The 22,390-nt window shown below is 36.5% G+C and overlaps 2 protein-coding genes and 3 long non-coding RNA genes across 6 annotated transcripts; 1 reads left to right on the top strand and 4 right to left on the bottom strand.

Annotated features, from left to right (window-relative positions):
- Positions 1 to 1,315: 1,315 nt before the first annotated feature.
- LOC127965945 (cornifelin homolog B) lies at positions 1,316 to 8,062 on the bottom strand. 2 transcript variants are annotated; one of them, XM_052566670.1, is made up of 4 exons: positions 7,951 to 8,062; positions 7,171 to 7,284; positions 6,248 to 6,402; positions 1,316 to 1,453 (listed from the first exon to the last, which is right to left on the bottom strand). In XM_052566670.1, the coding sequence occupies exons 1-4, from the start codon at positions 8,039 to 8,041 to the stop codon at positions 1,331 to 1,333; spliced, it is 483 nt and encodes a 160-aa protein (XP_052422630.1). In that variant the 5' UTR covers positions 8,042 to 8,062; the 3' UTR covers positions 1,316 to 1,330. The 2 variants fall into 2 exon arrangements, with proteins under 2 accessions (XP_052422630.1, XP_052422629.1); XM_052566669.1 differs by lacking the exon at positions 1,316 to 1,453 and adding an exon at positions 5,482 to 5,977.
- Positions 1,778 to 3,289, bottom strand: LOC127965947 (uncharacterized). Its single transcript, XR_008155513.1, has 3 exons — positions 3,200 to 3,289; positions 2,284 to 2,397; positions 1,778 to 1,946 (listed from the first exon to the last, which is right to left on the bottom strand). It is a non-coding gene; the product is annotated as an uncharacterized LOC127965947 (long non-coding RNA).
- Positions 8,063 to 10,880: 2,818 nt separating the features above from the next.
- On the top strand, positions 10,881 to 21,677 carry LOC127965960 (calcium/calmodulin-dependent protein kinase II inhibitor 2-like). Its single transcript, XM_052566715.1, has 2 exons — positions 10,881 to 11,788; positions 20,591 to 21,677. Exons 1-2 carry the CDS (start codon positions 11,467 to 11,469, stop codon positions 20,680 to 20,682), a joined length of 414 nt encoding a protein of 137 aa, XP_052422675.1. The 5' UTR covers positions 10,881 to 11,466; the 3' UTR covers positions 20,683 to 21,677.
- On the bottom strand, positions 14,460 to 16,538 carry LOC127965962 (uncharacterized). Its single transcript, XR_008155522.1, has 3 exons — positions 16,488 to 16,538; positions 16,295 to 16,359; positions 14,460 to 15,602 (listed from the first exon to the last, which is right to left on the bottom strand). It is a non-coding gene; the product is annotated as an uncharacterized LOC127965962 (long non-coding RNA).
- On the bottom strand, positions 16,616 to 17,828 carry LOC127965961 (uncharacterized). Its single transcript, XR_008155521.1, has 3 exons — positions 17,586 to 17,828; positions 16,879 to 17,131; positions 16,616 to 16,715 (listed from the first exon to the last, which is right to left on the bottom strand). It is a non-coding gene; the product is annotated as an uncharacterized LOC127965961 (long non-coding RNA).
- Positions 21,678 to 22,390: the final 713 nt, after the last annotated feature.

Genomic DNA, 22,390 nt, shown 5'->3' on the forward strand with positions numbered 1-22,390 from the left:
TTTTACATTAATATTCTGTACAGGGCACACTGGTGCTGCAAACAGATTAATATTCTGTACAGGGCACACTGGTGCTACAGACACTGAATGTTTTTACATTTGTGTTCTGTACAGGGCACACTGGTGCTACAGACACTGAATGTTTTTACACTTGTGTTCTGTACAGGGCACACTGGTGCTACAGACACTGAATGTTTTTACACTTGTGTTCTGTACAGGGCACACTGGTGCTACAGACACTGAATGTTTTTACATTTGTGTTCTGTTCAGGGCACACTGGTGCTACAGACACTGAATGTTCTTACACTTGTGTTCTGTACAGGGCACACTGGTGCTACAGACACTGAATGTTCTTACACTTGTGTTCTGTACAGGGCACACTGGTGCTACAGACACTGAATGTTCTTACACTTGTGTTCTGTACAGGGCACACTGGTGCTACAGACACTAAATGTTCTTACACTTGTGTTCTGTACAGGGCACACTGGTGCTACAGACACTGAATGTTCTTACACTTGTGTTCTGTACAGGGCACACTGGTGCTACAGACACTGAATGTTTTTACATTTGTGTTCTGTACAGGGCACACTGGTGCTACAGACACTGAATGTTCTTACATTTGTGTTCTGTACAGGGCACACTGGTGCTACAGACACTGAATGTTCTTACATTTGTGTTCTGTACAGGGCACACTGGTGCTACAGACACTGAATGTTTTTACATTTGTGTTCTGTACAGGGCACACTGGTGCTACAGACACTGAATGTTCTTACATTTGTGTTCTGTACAGGGCACACTGGTGCTACAGACACTGAATGTTCTTACATTTGTGTTCTGTACAGGGCACACTGGTGCTACAGACACTGAATGTTCTTACATTTGTGTTCTGTACAGGGCACACTGGTGCTACAGACACTGAATGTTCTTACATTTATGTTCTGTTCAGGGCACACTGGTGCTACAGACACTGAATGTTTTTACATTTATGTTCTGTTCAGGGCACACTGGTGCTGCAGACACTGAATGTTTTTCACACTTATGTTCTGTACAGGGCACCCAACAATCCAAACCTTGGTTTTCAGACATTTTCAACATTTTCTTTATTTGAAATGAAGGCCAAAAGGTATTAATATTAGTAATATAGTTATTCATTAGGCACTAGTACCTTTTGTAATCACTACTAGTAACTATTCTTATCTTACTAGTCAGATCTGCTGTTTTTTTATTTGCATCTGCAGTTTTACTCATCTTAATGCTATAAAAAGGACTTTTTAAATATCAGCCGTGTGTCAGGATTATTTACACAACACCACAGCTGCTTCAAAACACATTACAAATTCCTTGCACCAACAAGAGTGACCTGTAGATCTCGTGCTTTCATCTCTCGTGACATCTGACACCAAACACAAGCTCTGCAGAATGTGGCCACCAAGCAGTCATTACACATGTCTCCCTGCAAATCAACACAACAATATATTAGCTATACACATCACCCTACTCATTTAAAACATGTATGACATATTGTCACAATTAAAATAATGTGCTTTTTTTTTTTTCGTTACACATTAACCAAAAGCTATGGGGAAAATATAATTTGCTGTATCATTCTAAATGAAGACATGTTTGAATAGGTTTATTAAAATCACTAAAAATAAAAATTTGTGTAGGCTAATTTCACTTTTGGCCTATAACTTTCTTGTTATACAGTAGCCTACATGTGACAGCTAGCACGGCTCATTCTTAAAGGTGAAGTAAATGAAGTAAATTCTATTTTTGATTAATGATTCTTACCTCAATGCCATAACGCTGGCGCATTGAGACCCTTATGGACATTGTTATAGGTGGGACGATGCCACAGACATCCAAAAGGGGGAGACATAAACACTCACCGTATTCCTTTGCTATTATGCATGTGAAACACGAGAAACACCAGTAAGCAAAGCAACCTGTTCACAGAGAGGGACGTAATAATAATATTGATATAATGCTTTTCAGGGATTTATGACACAATTTAAACTGTTAAGTGCTGCAATAGTCTGGGTGTTAAAGATGTGAGCACTGAGCAGGTAAGTCAAAGCATCATCCCGGGGTTAAGTGCAGGACGCTTCAGGGGGAGCTGTCTCTGGTTCTGATCTATGACCGCACTAATTAGCAAATACCACTCGAAATATCTTTTGAGTTTCACTGACGAAATAAGTCATACAGGTTTGGAATGGAATGAGGGTGAGTCAATAATTTTTTCTTCCTCACTTGTTTTTTTTATTTCATACAAACTTTACTTACATTCAGGAACGTCATTGCAACAGTCACAGATACCAGACCCCCACTGATCTGAATCTCTGGAGACCATAACAGGCTGGGGCTGCATGACTACCATTGAATTCGACATGTTTACACCTACACAACAGAGAATATGATTTCAGCATCACAAACATTCAAATGATTTCTTATATTCATGCACTACCATATATGGGCTACTACTGCTTAATATTTATATCTTTTTCAAAAGGTTTGAAATAGACATATTTTGTGACATTTTAAATGTCTTTATTGCCATGCTGCTTAAAAAAAAAGTTACCACAAACGTTTCAATGATGTAACAACAATTCCCATGAAAATATTAAGCAGCATTTTTTTTTCAATATTGAAATTAAGAAATGTTTCATGGGCTGCAAATCAGCATATTACAATTATTTTTTGGAGGATCACGTGACACTGAGTTCTGGCTGCTGAAAATTAAGCTTTGCACCACATTAAAAAAAATATTAAATATAATAAATATATTAAAATAGAAAATGCATTATTCTGAAGTCATTCTAAATTGTTATTGTATTTCACAATATTACTGTTTTTGCTGTATTTATCAAATAAATGCAACCTTGTTGAGCATGAGAGACTTCTTAAAAAATTATTCCAAAGTTTTGACTGGAAGCATATACATAAAGTTTTTTTTTTAATTTAAATAAAAATGTATAATAATATCAAAATTATGAATTTAATACTTTTTAATCAGATGATTTCTTCATATAAAAGATTGCGTGCATCTTAAAGTGTTTACAACTTTATATGGCATTCAGAACACACGTGTCACAGTAAAAACTATTCAAGTCCAAAAGGTTAAATAATCTTAAACATTCACAGATAAGAATAATAAAAATATCTTATGATCCTGATATCGGTGTAGGAAATCTTCACTCACCTCTGTCTTGACGGCTCCAATGTAATGCAAAGTACCTGTGGTTTCTAAATCTGTGATCACAGAATTGCCTGGTGACCACACCAAATGAAAAAGAAAAAAAAAAAAAAAAAAAAAAAAAATTCACCACATTGGCTCTAAAGGAAACCCCCTTAACCTGTTAGACCGGTTCACGGCAGCATCTTTTAAGCATTACACTTAAAAAAAAAAAAAAAAAAAAAAGCACACAACATGGTAGAGAACTAGATTGCATTCCTCCATGCATGAGGAATACAGACATGCTTATAGTATGCAAATATTGGGATTCATGAAACTGTTGACATGAATGTCTGTACACTCAGATAAAAGGTGCTTTTCAAAAGAATATTATTAACTCCTTGTTAGGAACTTATAATTAGTACCTTAAAGGTACATATAAGTACCCAAAGCATTCATATTAGTATTTAGAAAGAAACATTAGTAATTAATATGAATACATATTAAAGCACAATCCCCACTGACAGCTTTTATATGAAAGCAATCATTCAAATCTGCATAATAAAAACTAGTTCAGAGAACAAACCAGAAATATATACAGAAAGTTTGAAAATATTTTCAAATGGTTATGATGTTAAATTCAAAAGCAGTAATTGGGAGAATGCAGCCATCTTTAACAGAAACAGAATCTTTTACAGATAGCTACATCTTTAACAGTTTTTGTCAGATGAAAGCGGTGTTAGAACTTTTATTAGAAGGACTTCTGGACATCCCCTGCTGAGGTAAAGAAATAGCAGTAGCATCCATTAAACATTTCCCATAAGTGCCTCTCACTCATGAAAAATGCAATATATTAAGGACAGGACCCAGTAACATACTGAAACTCATATCTTGACATCACGCAGAATTATTAAAATGATGATGAGAGTCATTGCACAACTTGAGGCTTTTGTTACCATTATTTAACAGTCTAAGCCAAGAACCAAAGGAAATATCTGAAGCATTTTGCAGGTTATGTAAAATCACTTGGACATCTTCCAAGGTGCGTCAACTAATAAGTCTCAACTTTCTTTCTAATCAGTTTGGATTTTAACCTCTTCCTATTGTCGTTTTCATTCTGACTCATGTGACGCAGCATCTTTAGTGGTTCCACTTTATATATTTTCTGAAAACATGATTTCAAGATGCACATGATGAGCCGTGTCCTCTTCAGTAATCTCTGAGACGGACTGTGATTGAAGAGCAGAGTTACAGCTTTCTCTATGGATTTATTAGTTTGGTTCCAGGATTAAACCGTAAGCTTGATTACAGCTGGGCAGCATACAAGAGTCTTGACATAAGGCGGAGTAGGATGGGGATATCTCGGAGTCACGAAATCCTCGTCCTTTCTTTGTTGAAATGTTTGACAGAGACAACACGCCTAGTATGAAAGTTCTATTGGAATTCCTATTAAAATTAGGAATCCAACAAAAAGGATCCTAATGTGTTTTTCCTCATACAATTCCAACATTAACACAGAACAAGTAGCTCTTTCAAAGTAGTTCTAAATAATCAAATGTTCCCAAAGTATATTTTGTATTGTAAATATACTGTGCATATGCAGTATGGACTTACAGAAAATTATGCATACAAGCAACTAACCAAACCCTAGAAGTACACCACGTGCATAATAAGGCACCTTGATAGTCCCCCCCAAAAGCACAATATACCATTTCCAAACCTCACAAATCTTAATAACGACCATTGATTTAGTACTTAATCATTTATGAGTGATATATAATTGTCCATGAGGGCTGGAAGTGTGCAGAACTATTTGGCATGTTTTCATTTACGGATTAAAAAAATAAGTATAAATTAAAAATAAAGAAGGTTCAACTCAGACGTCCAAAATAGTCAAATACCCATGAGAAATATTAAAAACTAACAAAATGGAGAAAATGCAAAATGAAGACATGACCATCGGACAGCAAAATGCTCACCGGGACTGCAGGGTCAGAAAAACAGGTGGAGAAAATAAGATGTTAACTGCAAAAGTATTAAAGAATGTGAACAATTAGGTGTAAAAGTATAAGGGGACAAGCGCTACCATTTTCCAGAACTGCAACCTGGAGTTTGCAGAATTATAAAAGGTGTCAAATTCTCAGACTTTATTTGGGTAAAAAAAAAATAATAATATATATATATATATATATATATATATATATATATATATATATATATATATATATATATTTAGAGGACCGCTTACTCAAGAATAAAACGCTGAAGTATTGTGAAATTCATTAAGAATTAAGTTTTCCCCAAAGCCATTTTGGAAATCAGTATTTATTTCTGAATGGTTTAATATGCTTGAAGCCAAAAACCGTAGCATTTTAAAAGTTATATTTTTACAAATGATGTGGAGAATATTCACTTGTCAAATCTACAACATCACATCTAGTTTAGCGGATCACACTGGTCATGCGATTAGTGATGCTCATTAAAAACTGAAGTGAGTGACATTAAAGATACAACAATACACATACCCGTAGAAGAACTTCAACATCCCTGTGTTACCACAAATTCCACTAAGATTTTGACTGAAAATTGTCATAAGCATCTTAATGCTATAAAAAGGACTTTTTAAATATCAGCCAGTGTGTCAGGATTATTTACACAACAGCAGAACTGCTTCAAAACACATTACAAATTCCTGGCACCAACAAGAGTGACCTGTCGATCTCGTGCTTTCATCTCTCGTGACATCTGACACCAAACACAAGCTGTGCAGAACGTGGACACCAAGCAGTCATTACACATGTCTCCCTGCAAATCAAAATATATTGGCTATTATACATCAGCTTATAGCAGTAGGAAACCCATTTTGTGGTTCAATTTGACAGATTGCTACAGTTAAAATAAGAGTATGTGAATTGAACGGTTCACAAAAGTTTGAATATGACATGAAAACCACGGTGCTTGAAAGAATAAACAAGAGTAAATTCACTTTCGGCTCAAAACCGTTGAGAAATAGAAACTAGCCCTAGTCACCCCTAAAGAGTGCTGTAAATTCTGTTTTTGATTGACGATGCTTACCCTAATGCCATAACGCTGGCGCATTGAGACCCTTATGGACATGGTTATGGGTGGAATTAAACCACCGAAATCCAGCAGGGGGAGACATAAACATTCACCATATTTCTTTGCTTTCATGCACGTGAAACACCAGAAACACCAACAAGCCAAGCAGCCTGTTCACAGAGAGGGACACAATCATAATAAATGTGTTTTATATTGCTTCATAACACTTAAATGCTTTGGAAGTATAGTAGCCTGGATGTTAAAAGTTGAGCTAGTAAGTCAAAGCATAGGGTGCAAGTTAAAACCCAGCCAGGGGTTAAATGGATTAACGGTCTCTTTAACTTTAAGATGGTTCGGAGCGATAACAAAACAGAGTAGGAAATACTACAACAGATCTTACTCCAGAACAGTGGTTTTCAACCTGTGGCCCGCGGTCCCCTAGTGGGTCGCGATGGTATTGCAGGTGGGCTGCAAATTACTGTTAAAAGAAATAATATTGTTCATATGTAAAAATGTCTAAGTCATAACATAATATCACTTCATATATAGAAGTGAATAAGAAAAAAATAATTAAACTATGCTTCCACTATTCGAGCTCGCTGATTGGTTTAAGAATAAACCGCCAAGTTCTTATATATTTTTTTTTTTTTTTTTACATATGCTACAGAACAACAGCAGTTGTGCAAAGCGGTTAAAAAGTTATTTTCGGTTCATTGCCAGTTCATTCAATAAAGACAGTTAACAATCTAGCTTCTGAGAACCAAGTTATTAACCCAACAATAGCGGGGTCAGATCATTTTTTTGCAGTGGGCCATGCAAACACATGTGTCTGGTTGTGTGGGCCACGAGTTGAAAAAGGTTGGGAACCACTGCTCCAGAGGGTTAGTAAATGGTGACAATTTAATTCCACTTTTCATTTTATTCCAAACTTTACTTACATTCAGGCACGTCATCACAACAGTCACAGATTCCAGACCCCCACTGACCAGAATCACAAAAGAGCGGAACAGGCTGTGGCTGCATGACTACCATTTGATGCGACATACTTACACCTTTATACATAAAAAATATATATAAATATAGTACAACAGGCAGAAGAGTTTGTCATGATTGTCAAGAACATGCTAATTAGGGGTCTCTTTAATGACTTCTTATGGGTTTCAAAATTAGAATATGTTGATGGGGTTTTTGTAACATTTCAAAGTGAAGTTTTCTAGATTCATTACATGTATATTTAAAAAAAAAAAAAAAAAAAAAAAAAAAAAAAAAAAAAAAAAAAACACACACCACTTTAATTTTGATTCGAGCTTACAACTCATGAAAGCCAAAAATCCAGTAAGTATATTCAAGTATAAAACTTGAATATTTCCGAAGATTAATACGTTTTGATGGATGAGCAGGTGGAAGCATAAAGAAAACACAGCCTTGTTAAGCACAAGAGGCTTCCTTAATTCAAAACTTTTTAAAGGTTTAACTGGCAGCCTATGATATAATAAACAGTTGATAAGTTTTCCTTTTTTAAAAGCGGTTTTCATAATACATTACATTTTAAAGCATAAGCATTTACATCTTTATACGGCATTCAAAACTGAAGTATCACAGTAAAAACTACTTCGTTTTAATACAAAAGATTAAACAATAATTTTACAAAATACAGATACGAATAATGAAAAATAAACTTCTGATCCTGCATAACTCTGTAGGGAATCTGCACTTACCACTGTGTTGACAGATCCAAGGTAATACAAAGTATCTGTTATTTCTAAAACTGTGATCACAATTAACACCATTCAGAAAATATGGTCCCATCGACAAGACTGTTAAAGTAACACTGAAGCAGATTTAAAGTTAATTAGATAATTACCTGATGTATTAAGCGGTGATTGAGTATTAGTGATGAACACCTGCTGTTAACAAACAATCGCTGAAGAGAAAAGAACTACTGACTTCCGACCGCAGCCTTAGATTAAATCAACTGAAATAAAAGACATTAAATCTCTCAATATCTCTGATTAAACAACACCACAAACAGCTTTACCAGTTTCATACATTACTAACCAGTTTGAGTTTTTTTGTCATGTGTCTAAAAAAAGTCCTTAGATGTTTAAAAGGTTTAGATGTTGATGTTTATTGACAATAATAAAGTATGAAGTCACCCTTGTTGAAATAACCCTTTGATGTAGTTGGGCCCTTGACCCTTTACTACTTTAAAATTAGTTTTTCTTTAAATGCAGGTTATATTGGGCAAGTATTGATAAAGTCAAAATTATCAAACAATAGCTTGATTCACTGATGTCATCAGTGGTGATGTGTAACTTATTTTCTACTATTGATCACAGCTGTGTTTAAATGCAGTGATATAAAGAAACTTAAAAACACTTAGCACACCAGTTTTAAATTTGTACTGTTCAGACAGACATAAAAAAATCTCAACAATTATGACGATATTAGACTGATTCATGTTGGATTGCATTTTAGGTGCACCGATCAACACTCATCTATGGCTCCCAGGATGCATTGCAACATAAATAAATTATGCAGCTGCATTGTCTTTTCCCTTCTATTTGCTTGATTACTTTTTGTTGTGACTTTCAAAAATCATATAAAACTATGAGAATATTGTGTTGTCAACATTGTCTACGAGTTCCAGAATTGAAACCCTGTTTGTGCACCATGCTTGTAAAATGTATCACATGGTCACAGTTCTTTTTATACTCATTTCATAGGATTACAATAATGCAAAAAATTATAGAAGTTTTACAGGTTTAGCTCAGTAACTTAATCAGTAACTCGAAGACTGCACATGATTTTAACATAACCAAGTTTCTTGCCATAACAAGTTTGTTTCATACAAACAATTGCAGCTAGAGAAAAACTAACATTTAAAAAGTCATGGGTCAAGAGGTAAACAAAGTAAACTATTTTCACCAAAATGGTAAATAAAAAAAAAATTCATACAAAGTTCTATTTAACAACTTACGTATGAGATAAACTAGGAATAAAGTTTAGACTGTTTAAATGAAGGTATAAATGAAGCTGGTGATGGTGTTTGTGTAGTTGTTTAATCATCCTCTGCGGAGATCTTGAGAGATTTACTGTCTTCTTTTATTTCAGCTGGTTTCATCTAGGCTGTGGTTGGAAGTTTCTTCAGTGATTCAACAGCAGGTGTTCATCCCTAATGCTCAAACAGCACATAATTATCTCATTAACTTTAACTCTGCTTCAGTGTTACTTTAACACTCTTGTTGAGTGCGACCATATATGATCTGAGCAGTTTTAATTTAATACTTATTATGTGACGGCAGCCATAGTGTGCCAGAAACACTCACCACACACCAGCTTATTGGTGAAAAGGAGAGTGATGAAGCCAATCAGCAGATATGGGGATTGTTAGGAGGCCATGATGGTCAGAGGACAATGGGGGAATTTTATGGACCCACATAGACCACAGGGTGAGGACCCCATGCTGGCCTCACTAGCACCTCTTCCAGCAGCAACCTAGTTTTCCCAGGAGGTCTCCCATCCAGGTATACTGACCAGACTCAGCCCTGCTTAGCTTCTGGGGGAAACCAGTCTTTGGCTCCAGGGTGATATGGCTGCCGGCCACTTTTGCACCTTTTTAAGATTCTAGAATCATTGGAAACCTCACAATAAAACCGCCTCAGAGAGCAAGTTAGAAATATTCAGACGCCAAAGCATCAATGTTCAGAATGTTAAATTCAAAACCTGTCACTGGAAGAAAATAGCTAAGCTACTGAACAAAATCAGAAGACTTCCTCACTGAGATTCTTGCTCCGTTTTTGACAGATGAAAGCTGTTATTAAATTATTTTTCTTCTGAACATTCTCTGCTAAGCTAAAGAAATCCTGTTAGCAGTAGCATCCATCAAACATTTCCCATAAGTGCTTCTCACTCATGAAAAATGCGATATATTAAGGACAGACCCAGTAACATACTGGAACTCATATCTTGACATCATGCAGAATTATTAAAATGATGATGAGAGTCATTGCACAACTTGAGGCTTTTGTTATCGTTATTTAACAGTTGCCAAAGAACCAAAGGAAATATCTGAAGCATTTTGCAGGTTATTTACATTTGCCAAGGTATGTCAACTAATAAGTCCAATCTTTCTTTCAAATCAGTTTGGATTCTATCCTCTTCCTATTGTCTTTTTCATTCTGAACTCATGTGACGCAGCATCTTTAGTTGTTTCACTTTATATATTTACTGAACGCATGATTTCAAGATGCACATGATGAGCTGTGTCCCCTTCAGTAATCTCTGAGACGGACTGTGATTGAAGAGCAGAGTTGCAGCTTTCTCTATTTCTCGATTTATTAGTTTGGTTCCAGGATTAAATTGTAAACTTGATTACCGCTGGGCAGCATATAAGAGTCTTGACATGTATTTATTATTGAACAGGGACAGTGCTCATTTATTAACAGCAAAATACTGTACATAAGCCAGAGTTAGCCCCAATGGCTAATTTTCATCTCTTGCCCCTTGCCAGATAGGCAACCCAGATTTAAAAAGGCATCCTAAAAATCTAAAAAACAGTAAATTATCACATAAACATACAATGTAGAATTACATACAATAACACATAATGGCAGTATCATATAGAGATAGATAGATAGATAGATAGATAGATAGATAGATAGATAGATAGATAGATAGATAGATAGATAGATAGATAGATAGATAGGCCTACTATACCAACATAATAATACTATATAACTACCCCTTATCTAAAGTTTTATTTATTTTTGCTTGCTGTTTCATAACTCATTTAAAATCTGACATTTGATTCTTAAAGGATTCTTATTAATTCCTGTAGACATTTCTTTAAGAAATTTGAGGGATTAACTGGAATTAGGAGAGCAGTAAATATTCCCTGGCCGTGTTTAGTCGCAAAAACACCAAAGTCATTGAAGCAGAGCGAGTGAATGACTAATGTGATACTCAGCAGCAAGAGGTGCTTTACGCCATCCGGTCCACGGCATCCTTTGACTGGAAGACACGGAACACGAGGACGGTCATTAAAGAGGGATAGGGATGCTGGTCAAGAGCAGTTGAATCCTGCTGTTTTCAACCTGATCACGAAGTGGAATGCAACACGAGCTCACAGCAGAGACAACGACAAACTGCTCACATTGAGCAAACTGAACCACCCACTGAACATAACGGTTATATCCTCGCTACGTCCGTTTCGTCGTCCGCTACACTTCTGAATGTTGTACTGTTGCGGTGGAAGGGAGAAGGGGGAGAAGGAGCACACGGGCGCGGAGGAGGCGTTGATGAACAGCGGGGAAACGGACACCGTCACCGCAGGAAACCGGGAAGAAACTCCAGCTGCAGGGATGTTTGACGCAACGGATATGCCTGAGCTCCTGCCGCCCTCGGGGCAACTTCAACCGAGTCCTCGTGACTCGGTGTGTCAGATGCAGCATTTGCGGGTTGAGTTCAACAGAGTCTTCTTGAGCCCCGAATCCCCTCAACGGAGGTTAGGCCAGAGGGCCCCCAAACTCGGACAAATTGGACGGTCAAAGAGAGGTCAGTTATATATATATATATATATATATGTATGTGTGTGTGTGTGTGTGTGTGTGTGTGTGTGTGATTTTGTATGGTACATACCTGATTAGTGATTATGGTAAATAACTGAGCCTGGTTTTTACGTTGACCTAGACAACACTTCAGGGCCCCCATGGACTTATTTCTGACAAAGCTTCTTGTTTACAATATATCAATACAAACTACAATCTATAAAAAAAAAATATATATATATATATATATATATATAAATAAACCCTTGGACAGATTGAATGGTCAAAATGAGGTCAGTCATTTTGTTTTGTTTATTTGGATAATTGATAATTTTTCATCCCATTTTTTAAAAAGTATATTTCATATATATTTAGAAGATTTCAAACATTGTAGATTTCAAACATTAAGCTTTAATGAAATGTATTGTGCCATTTAAAATTGAATTATGAAACAAACTGGGATACATATTTATCATTTAGCAGACACTTTTATCTAAAGCGCCTTACAAATGAGAACAATAGAAGCAATCAAAACCAAAAAAAAAGGGAAATAAAGTGTAAGTGCTTGTAAGTGCAAGTCTCAGTTAGCTTAATGCAGTACACATAGCAAGTTTTTATACAATAAAAAGAATAGGGAATGCTGATGTTAGAGGGTCATTTTTATAATAATAATAATAATAAAAACAAGACGATAGAATAGAAAAAGAATAGAGAATGCTAGTGTTAGAGGCTCAGTTATATATATAAAAGAAGTGTTGGGTTTTTTATTTTTTCCTTAGAATTAGAATAAAGAGTGGGACAAATGAAAAGAAGGGTTTTAGCTGTTTTTGAAGATGGTTAAGGACTTAGTTGCTTGGATTGAGTTGGGCAGGTCATTCCAGGTTAATATAAAAGTCTGGGAAAGTGACTTTGTGCCTCTTTGAGATGGCACTATAATGCGCCATTCACTTACAGAATGCAAGCTTCTAGAGGACACACAAGTCTGAAGTAGTGAATTTAAGTAAAGGGGTGCAGAGCCATCGACTGTTTTGTAGGCAAACATCAATGCCTTGAATTTTATGCGAGCAGCTATTGATAGCCAGTGCAAATTGATGAACAGCGGTGTGACGTATTCTTCTCGTTAAAAACTAATCTTGCAGACGCGTCCTGGATTAGTTGTATAGGTTTGATAGAATTGGTTGAAAGACCTGCCAAAGAGCACTGCAATAGTCCAGTATGGATAAAACAAGAGCTTGCACAAGGAGTTGTTTAGTATGTTCTGACAGAAAGGGGCTGCAAGACTGGGCCGTTTTAGCAATGTGGTCTGAGAAATTTAGCTGATCATCAATCACAACTCCTAGGTTTCTGACTGTCTTTGAAGGAGTTATGGTTGATGCACCTATGGCTATTGTGAATATGAAGAAATTGTGATGAAGTGATGGGTTTGTTGAAAACTTAAGCAATTCTGTTTTGGCCAAGTTGAGAGTTGATCGTGATAGTCCTTCATCTAGCAAGAAATGTCTGTTAGACAAATGCTAAGACTTGAGCAGCTATTGTCAGATCATCATTGATATGAAAAGCCATGTTTCTGAACATTAACACCTAGTGATGCCATGTAGACAGAGAAGAGAAGTGGTCCAAGAACTGAGCCCTGAGGCACCCCAGTAGCTAGATGTTGTGACTTACATCTTAGGGCTGGGCGATATGGAGCAAAAAATATATCTCGATATATTTTGCTATATCTCGATATACGATATATATCTCGATATCTTTACAGGAAAAATAACCCCCAAAAAACTACTGCAAAAACAAATATGGCAAATATTACATGTTAAGGGGCCTATGAAACATTTTATTTTTTTTCTTCACCATATGTTTTATTGTTACCTAATTCTGTGTTTTAGCATGTGCAATTATTTAAATGCATAAAAACAACTTAATTAGTTAAAAACCATTCTTAAAATAGCCTTATGTGAAATGTTTTTTTCCCTTCAGAAATTCTGTGTATTTACATTTTTCTGATTATCAAATGAAGGCATAAAACATTCATTTAATTTATCTTTTAATTATTTAAAATTAAGCAAACTTTATTTTTTGGTAAACAAAGGGGATTTACTATTAAAAATAAAACATGGGAGAAATGTTGTGTGATTTATTCCTTATAAAATTATGTTCGTTTCATTTTAATAGTAGTAGTATTGGGCTATCTGTACAATAGTAATAGATTTCTGTCAAATACTTTTATTTTGTCGGGTTTACCTTCACAGTTCTGTGTATGTGATACCACAGTCTATGATGTGATATGAGCTAGTCTTACTCAAATCAAACGGTCAGATGCTCATGAAGTGACTCTCAGTGCAGTTCTGGAGATGTTCCTCATGTGTTCACGTCTTTATTTAGAGAGAGGAAAGACAATGAAATCAGCGCAAACGTTATGCGAGCTTCCGTGTTTAATGAATGAAGACGCGCTTCTGCTCCATTCGTTGACACAGACACGCAAAACATGCAGGATTCATATTTAAATAGACTTTTCCGGGTTAATATTTGCAGATATTAGTCCATTTCGCGATTTGATGTAAGTGCATGACCGACTTTTGATTAATTCATTTAAAATTTGACCAATTCCGTGACATTCCGCGTTAAACTGTAAATTCAATTTTTTATGACTGGATTCCGCGATTCCGTCCGCGTTTCATTCACTCTAAAAACTGCTGGGTTGAAAACAACCCAATTTGGGTTATTTTGACAACCCAGCGCTGGGTCAAAAAGGGACGAACCCAGCGCTGGGTTGTTTTAACCCAACCAGTTGGGTTATCATATTTAACCCAGCCTGCTGGGTTGCCTTTTTTATAGTTTAAAATGACTATATTGCAGGGTTTAAAAAAACAGAGCAGGTGTTTTTTTATCACTGTATTTCAGAAGGAAAACTACTGTATTTAGAAAATGTTCGATATCATTTCGCATGTGCTTGATAAGGCAGCGTTTGTGAGCTCAGCACCGCTCTGCAGCCGTTACCGGAGAAACCTACCTCTCCCGCTCTTAGCGCCTCCTGCTGGCAGAAAATAAACTCGCAGAGTGCAGCCATGTGGGGAAACAATGCATTTCTACGTTAAAATTAACCCAAATTGAGCTAGGCATTAAACCTACAAATGTTGTTCATTTTAAATATCACTTTTACACACAAATAATAATAACCAAAAGGAAAATATTTATTAAAAACAAGAGAAAAGTCAAAAAGTAACATGTTAGAAGAAATGCAGAAAAGGATGGCATTAACAGCTACAGAATTCATAAAGCATTGAACATTTGATGAATATAACTTAAGATCAAATTGGACTTTGTTCAATTGTATATATTGTATAAAAATATACGAAAACACATACAATAAATTTACAATTAGTTAGGTTTTTTTCCAACTATTCTGGCATGACAGTACACAAATAAATCACAACATTAACTTTGATATTATAACACTTAACAGACGCATGTGTGTGTGTGTGTGTGTGTGTGTGTGAAAGAATGTGAGCAGGTGTATGAATGACAGAGTGTAAACTCTTCTACTAAACAACACAGAAAAAGCATTTAACTTTTTTTTTTTTAAACAAATTATGCACTTACAGTTTGTTTCATAGTCCATGAATACAGATCATGCATCACGGTCAATTTTCATGATCTCTTTAGCATAACTGATGTAATCATGAAGAAGCCCCATCAGCACAGCATCTGACATCTTCTACATCATCCAGGGCAGCGTCCTCCTTTAAAACCACCGCTGTTTAGGGGAAAGTTTCTCCTCTCTGACCAGCATTCATCCCAGTCACCGCCTGCTCTTCATCAGTGGCCTAAGAGAAACACATTTGAAAAAATTAAACTATCCATTTTCAGGTAGAGGTGTATTCACATCCGTAAGGATAGGTAAATAATCGGTGTTAAAGTTTCAACACTTTGTGCGGTTGTTTAATGTCTCAGTCCACCACAGCTCTCATGAAGTCTATAATGGCAGCACTAGTGTGAGGACATGCGATATTGTTTGAATAAATATTGCTTTCAGAAAGCTTCTTTACTGAAACATTAAAACAGACATGACATTCACATACCTCACAATATTCACGTACATGGAGGGCTGCTCTTCAAACCGTTAGTTCACCAAATAATTAAAATGTTCATAATTTACTCTCCTCATGTTTTTCCAGACTCATACAAAATCTGCTCATTTTTTGGAAAACATATGAATATATTTAATATTCTCTTTTTGTGTCCTCCATTGCTGGTCTGGGAGAGCAGTATTTTATTTTGAACATACATGTTTGCTATCATATAATTTAAGATGTATTCATATATAAATATCAGAATTTACTTCTACAATAACTCTATATTTATGAAGCTTGAAAATACTGATTATCTAAACTATAAATGGATTAACATATTATGAGAAAACTAAAAATATATTAATTTATGTTGTAAAGACAGACAAAAGTCTTATAGGTTTGGAATGACTTGAGGGCAAGTAAATGATTTTTTGTGTGAACTTTACCTCTAAGAGCGAAGACCAAGAATAATGACTCTCCAAATCAGACAACTCCAAAGTTGGTTTGAGTTCTGCAATAAAAAACACAGACATCAATGGTCTTAATGAAATGAGCACGTAATCACACTGTTGTTGCATCAAAATGTGAAGTAAACTGGCAGGAGACAACAGAAAAATTTATTTTCTAAAAATAACTTACTTAAAATCTCAAAGGAATGATGCTCTCCCATGTCTCTTGCTTTTAACATCTACAAAAACAAAAAACAAACATTATCTTACTCTTAGTAAAACACAACAACAACTGATAACATGAAATTATGAAGTTTACTTGCCTTATACGATCTTTCCCTCTCTTCAGAAGAAGCTGAGAAAACCACCTCCTCACACAAGCAGACTTGTGTGTCCTTAACTCCAGTTAGTTTGAGTTCTGCAAAGAGGGGCATCAATGGTTTCAATAAAATATTAACATATACATACATACATATATAAAATCACACTGTTTTTGCATCAAAATGTGAAGTTAACAGGCAGGACACAACAGAAACATTAGTTTTCTAAAAAAAAAAAAAAGTAATAATAATTTAACTCACATCAATCTCAAAAGAATGAAGTTATCTTGTCTCTGGATTTCAACATCTAAAAAAACCACACATTATTTTAGTCTTAGTAAAAATAAAGATAACTTGATGTTATTCTGAAGTTTACTCTCCTTAAACCGTCTGTCCCTCTCTTCAGAAGAACACCTCCTCCTCATCCTCACACAGGTCTGTGACTCCTCACACAAACAGCTTCTGTGTCTTTAACTCTCAGCGCGAGGACAATGAAGACAGGAGCTGGACAAGTCTGAAATATTACATGTAAAACATACTTTTAACAGTTACCACTTCAACAGCCTCTAAATAATTATGCTAGTCTTTACTACACAATGCCGTTTCCTTTAGGAGACAAACATACATTCAGTTTAACCGCGAAAAAAAAAGACAAATTCACATGAGCGTAACCGTGACCATAACCGTCTGTTAACGCCTCAAAGAGAACAGATAATGTAAAATCTTATGTAAATATGACAAAATACATTCACAGACGTTATATTAAAAGTACATCCTCCGTTCAGTAACGTTACATGAGGCAGTTAAGACCTCCGTGTCCGAGGCGAAAACCGCGTCCGTTTTTTTATATATAACGTATATAACGTTAAGCTCCTTTGTTTCCGCCTTTCATAAAACCTTCCGCCTTTCATACAACCGGGTAAACAATAAAAGATAACTTTACATTTTGAATATTTAACGTTACTTACCATAGGCTTTCACTCGCTTCTCGCTTCTATCACGCTGAGAAAATGGCGGCTGCTCGCACTGGAGACGTACGATTTTGACGTGACGTGCGTGCTCTCCTTCACGTCCGCGTCCTCAACCCACCCCCGCTGGGTTAAAAAAGATAGTTATTTTCAACCCAAACTTGGGTTAAAACATCCCAAAGTCCTATCCAACGGCCTCAACCCAGCAGTTGGGTTGAAAAAACAACCCAGCGTTTTTTAGAGTGTTGGGCCCTACAGTAGACATCTGCCTGCCGTTCGCCCTACGCCTTAAAACTGAAGTATCTCCATATAATTTTTTTTTTTTGACTAGTTCTCTACACGCGAGGTGAGAGGGGACAAAAGCAAGGAGGCGGGGGGCGAGCGAGCGTTGGCGAGCACAGCACAGGGAAGGCAAACAAGCAAAGTGGCGGAATCAGAATATAAACAATATATCGATATATACGATATGTCAAAATCCATATCGTGTTTAAAAAAATATCTCGATATATTTTAAATATCGAGATATCGCCCACCCCTATTACATCTCACCCCTCCAAGATAATTTGAAGGACTTATCTTAGAGGTTAGACTTAAACCACTAGTATATGGTTCCTGAGATGCCCTTTGTCAATAGGGTTGATATCGCCACATTCCATTTTGTGTCACCAAACTCACTTGTGTAACTACTAGGGGTGTAACGATACGCGTATTCGTATTGAACCGTTCGGTACAAGGCTTTCGGTTCGGTACGCGGTACGCATTATGTATACCGAACGGTTCGTTGGACTAATTAATTATATATAAAAAAAAAAAAGAGAAATATAATGATATGCGTTCAACTAGGTAGCCCAATAACCCAAAACGACGTAACAGGCAATGCCCCTGACACCCCTGAAGAAAAAAAAAAACACCAACTTATATGTTTATGTTAGGCTACTCAGTCAGGCGCTCGCTCACTCAGCACGCGCTGAAGGCTCGTTGCAAAATAGCCAATGCGTTTAACAGACCAGAAATAGAAGATCCTCCAATAACCAACAGATCTGGTGTTTGGGTGCAATTTGGATTCCCTGTAAGCTATAATGGTGATGGCAAGAGAGTGGTGGATAAAAAAACAACGGTCTGTCGCATCTGCTGCATGACAATAGGGTACACCAGCGGGAATACAAAAAAAAAAAAAAAAACACCAGCGGGAATACTTGAAACAGGTCAACTCATTTACGCCGACATAACCTTATTGTGTCAGTATCTGGGAAAAGATGAAAAAAAGGAGAAACATACATGCAACAAACTATCCCCGCAGCATTTAGACACCGGTACACCATTATAGTTTACAGGGAATCCAAAGTGCACCCAAACACCAGACCTGTTGGTTATTGAAGGATCTTCTATTTCTGGTCTGTTAAATGCATCAGACATTTTGCAACGAGCCTTCAGCGCCTGCTGAGTGAGCGAGCGCCTTAGGTGCCTAAAAACGCGTGGAAAAGTGCTCATGAGGCGCCTGTCTTTGCTAAGCAACAATGACGTGCACTCTCCATGAGACCCGGAAATTTCAGCAAAGGATAAATGGATTTGCAGCTCTAAAAATCGCTTTCAGTAGCTCTGCTACTAAATTTATTTCAAAATTGCAATCCATATACAACTATGATCAGCTGTTCCTTCATCTTGGCTGAGCTTTCAACGTTGTTACGGGAAAGGATGAAGCTGATTGGTTAGTTCTTGTCACATGACCCGTGGTGCGCTTGCGGCATTCTGAAAAGTTGAGATGTTTTTACATTTTGCTGTATCTAAAACGTACCGAACCGAACCGTGACATCAGTGTATCGTATCGAACCAAACTGTGAATTTTGTGAACCGTTACACCCCTAGTAACTACTCATGTAACCGTCTTTAAATAGGGAAAACTTGGAAGTATTTGGTTGCTTCTATATTCATCCCTGTTGGCATCCTAAGGAATGAATTTAGGGGGAAGTCGTGGCCTAATGGTTAGAGAGTCAGACTTGAAATCAAAGGGTTGTGAGTTCGAGTCTCCGGCCGGCAGGAATTGTAGGTGGGGGTAGTGCATGTACAGTGCTCTCTCCACCTTCAATACCGCGACTTAGGTGCCCTTGAGCAAGGCACCGAATCCCAAACTGCTCCCCGGGCACCGCAGCATAAATGGCTTCCCACTGCTCCGGGTGTGTGTTCACGGTGTGTGTGTGTTCACTGCTGTGTGTGTGCACTTTGGATGGGTTAAAAGCAGAGCACGAATTCTGAGTATGGGTCACCATACTTGGCCGTATGTCATGTCACCATATGTCACAATGAATGGTGCTAAGCTAAATGCTAGCATAGTGGCACCGCGTGCTACAGTGATTGAGTGCATGCTCTGAGAAGGGAGAGGTACGTATCAACTTGTCATCAAGTTGAGGGAAGAACATAGTGGAATATGAAAAAAACAAAATAATATTGAAAAAGCATTTAATTAGCCTAGTGCTCAAGATTATGGTATTAAAAGGTGTTTATTGGAAAGACAATTTAATGCTGATATTTCTACAAGCATACAATGTTTAATAATCAGCTCATACAAAATCATACTGGGTTGACAGTTTCATATTTCACTTGTGCTAAAGGCCATGTAACAAAGATGTTAAAGCAGAGAACTCTTGATATATTTATAAATACCCAGTTTTTTAAAATAATTTGTACAAATGCATAGATGAAGATTCAAGAATATCCCTTACTAGGAAACTTAAAAAAGATAGAAAGTAGACACTTAATTTGTAACATTTATATATTTTTTAATGGAGTTTCAGTGACATTTTATAACATTACTGGAGCTTGTGTGGTGATTTATGGAATAACATATTTAACAGAATATTTACATATTAAGTAAGGTTATACCTTTTCCATTAATGTAGTTCTATACTGATTTAATTAAACTGTGCACAGTGTAACTGAACACCAAAGCATGACCTAAATTTCAAACATCTCTGTTTAAAGCAAGATATGTGAACTTTATTTTATAGTGGTCATAGAGGATGAAGATCTGGACGACATCATGAACAACAACAACAACAGTGGACCTCTACCTGTCCCTCTCAGCAATGAGCCATCCTGAGCCTCTCTAGTAATATTCTAGACCAGCTATTCGGGAAATACGCCCTTCTGCCACAGGACAGTCGGGACACTTTCAGCAGGAGAAAAGGCAGACACCTCTCCCAGTATCAGATTCACACGAGATCCGCATGCGTTTCAGCTGTAGTTTAGTAGTCGCATGGCAGCAGCTGTCAGCCTACAGCAGGCCACACAGGTGATTTGTTGTGTAGTAGCTTCTTAGACCAGAGCTGTGTGTGTAACACTCGTGCCTCCCCGAGGAAGAAATGTGTATATGTAGGCTGGTTAACATATTTCTGACCAAAGGCAAAGACCAGCCACTGTAGATCACTCTGTCCTGGCTTGTGCTGTTATATATCTTTTGTCTTTCAACTTATTCATTTAGACATCTGGTAAGAAGAATAGCACAATGTTCTTGTGTTTCACTTTGTCTCTCTAAACTCTGGACATGTATGTTGCTTCTTAGAGCCATGGTTGTATTCAATTGTGTCAACTAAAAAGGTTTTCCCTCTGGTTTTTCTGACTTTTATTAACAGAAACTAGAAGTATATAAAGGTTAAAAAAACAATACATTTCTTGATTGCAGTGATTCCAGAACTAAACTTCTTTGATCACTTTTATTTATTAAATTACTTTTTTTTTTTTTTTTTGTGCCCTGAAGCTAAGTATTACATTTTTTAAGAATTTGCATCTCTAGCTGGTTTACATGCTTTTATGCCTTAAGAAACATTGCACGTTGCATTAGTTATCACTGTGAAAAACTATGCACTTGATTATTGCTATGACACATTACATTTGATGAAGTATGTAACAAGCTTTTATTTAGTTGGCTGAATGATTATGTTGCATGTATGAAGAATTTATGTTGTTTTATTGTTGCTTGAATTTTGTAACTATTTAAGCACTGGAAAATGTGTAAAGTTTGACAATAAATGACTAATGTAGAGGCTGAGCTGCGTTGCTCTGTGTCAAACTGTTCCATCTTTGTCCACTGGATGGCCACATAACCTAAAAAAATTAAAGGTTCTCCTTTGAGGCTCTAGCAATTGTAATTATTTATTGCATTTGCTACTGTTTATAGGCTTTAGTCTATAATAAAACCGCCTCAGAATCTGCAGGTTTAATGTCTGGAAAAAGCCTGGATTACAAGGTGGGTTGTTTAAGGAATTTCCATAAAACATGTTCTGTCTAGGTTCACCTAACCCAATCAAAATTTTAACTTCTTGGTGCCACAATTATGAAAACATCTGCAATGTTACAGACTTTTTGAGATCTTGTATGAAGAATAAGACAATTAGACTTTTATTTCAAGCTTCTATTTTCAAGCTTAGTCTGAATTAGCAGCACCCATCAGGTTTAGCCACTTTGACCAACAAGATACACATTAGCAGAAAATGATCTCTGATTGGCAGTATAAAGAGCAACAACTACCACAGGTTGAGCATTGTGGTAAAGTACCTTGCATTTTGTCACAAATATTTAAGTGAAACGTAAATCCTCTTTGTAAACATGTTTCATGTCATTTATTATAACAACTTATAACATTTAAATACAAATGGCTGTAATTGTTACCCATGCATATGCTACCACTTGATGACCTATTTTCTTTTCACACATATTATCCCATTACAGGATTATTTACATTTACGGCACATTTGCAGTGTTAGCCAGAATAATCAAACTATGCTGAAACAGAAGTCAGAGGACCATGT

This window comes from Carassius gibelio, chromosome B10, assembly GCF_023724105.1.
Source record: "Carassius gibelio isolate Cgi1373 ecotype wild population from Czech Republic chromosome B10, carGib1.2-hapl.c, whole genome shotgun sequence".
Lineage (NCBI taxonomy): Eukaryota > Metazoa > Chordata > Actinopteri > Cypriniformes > Cyprinidae > Carassius > Carassius gibelio.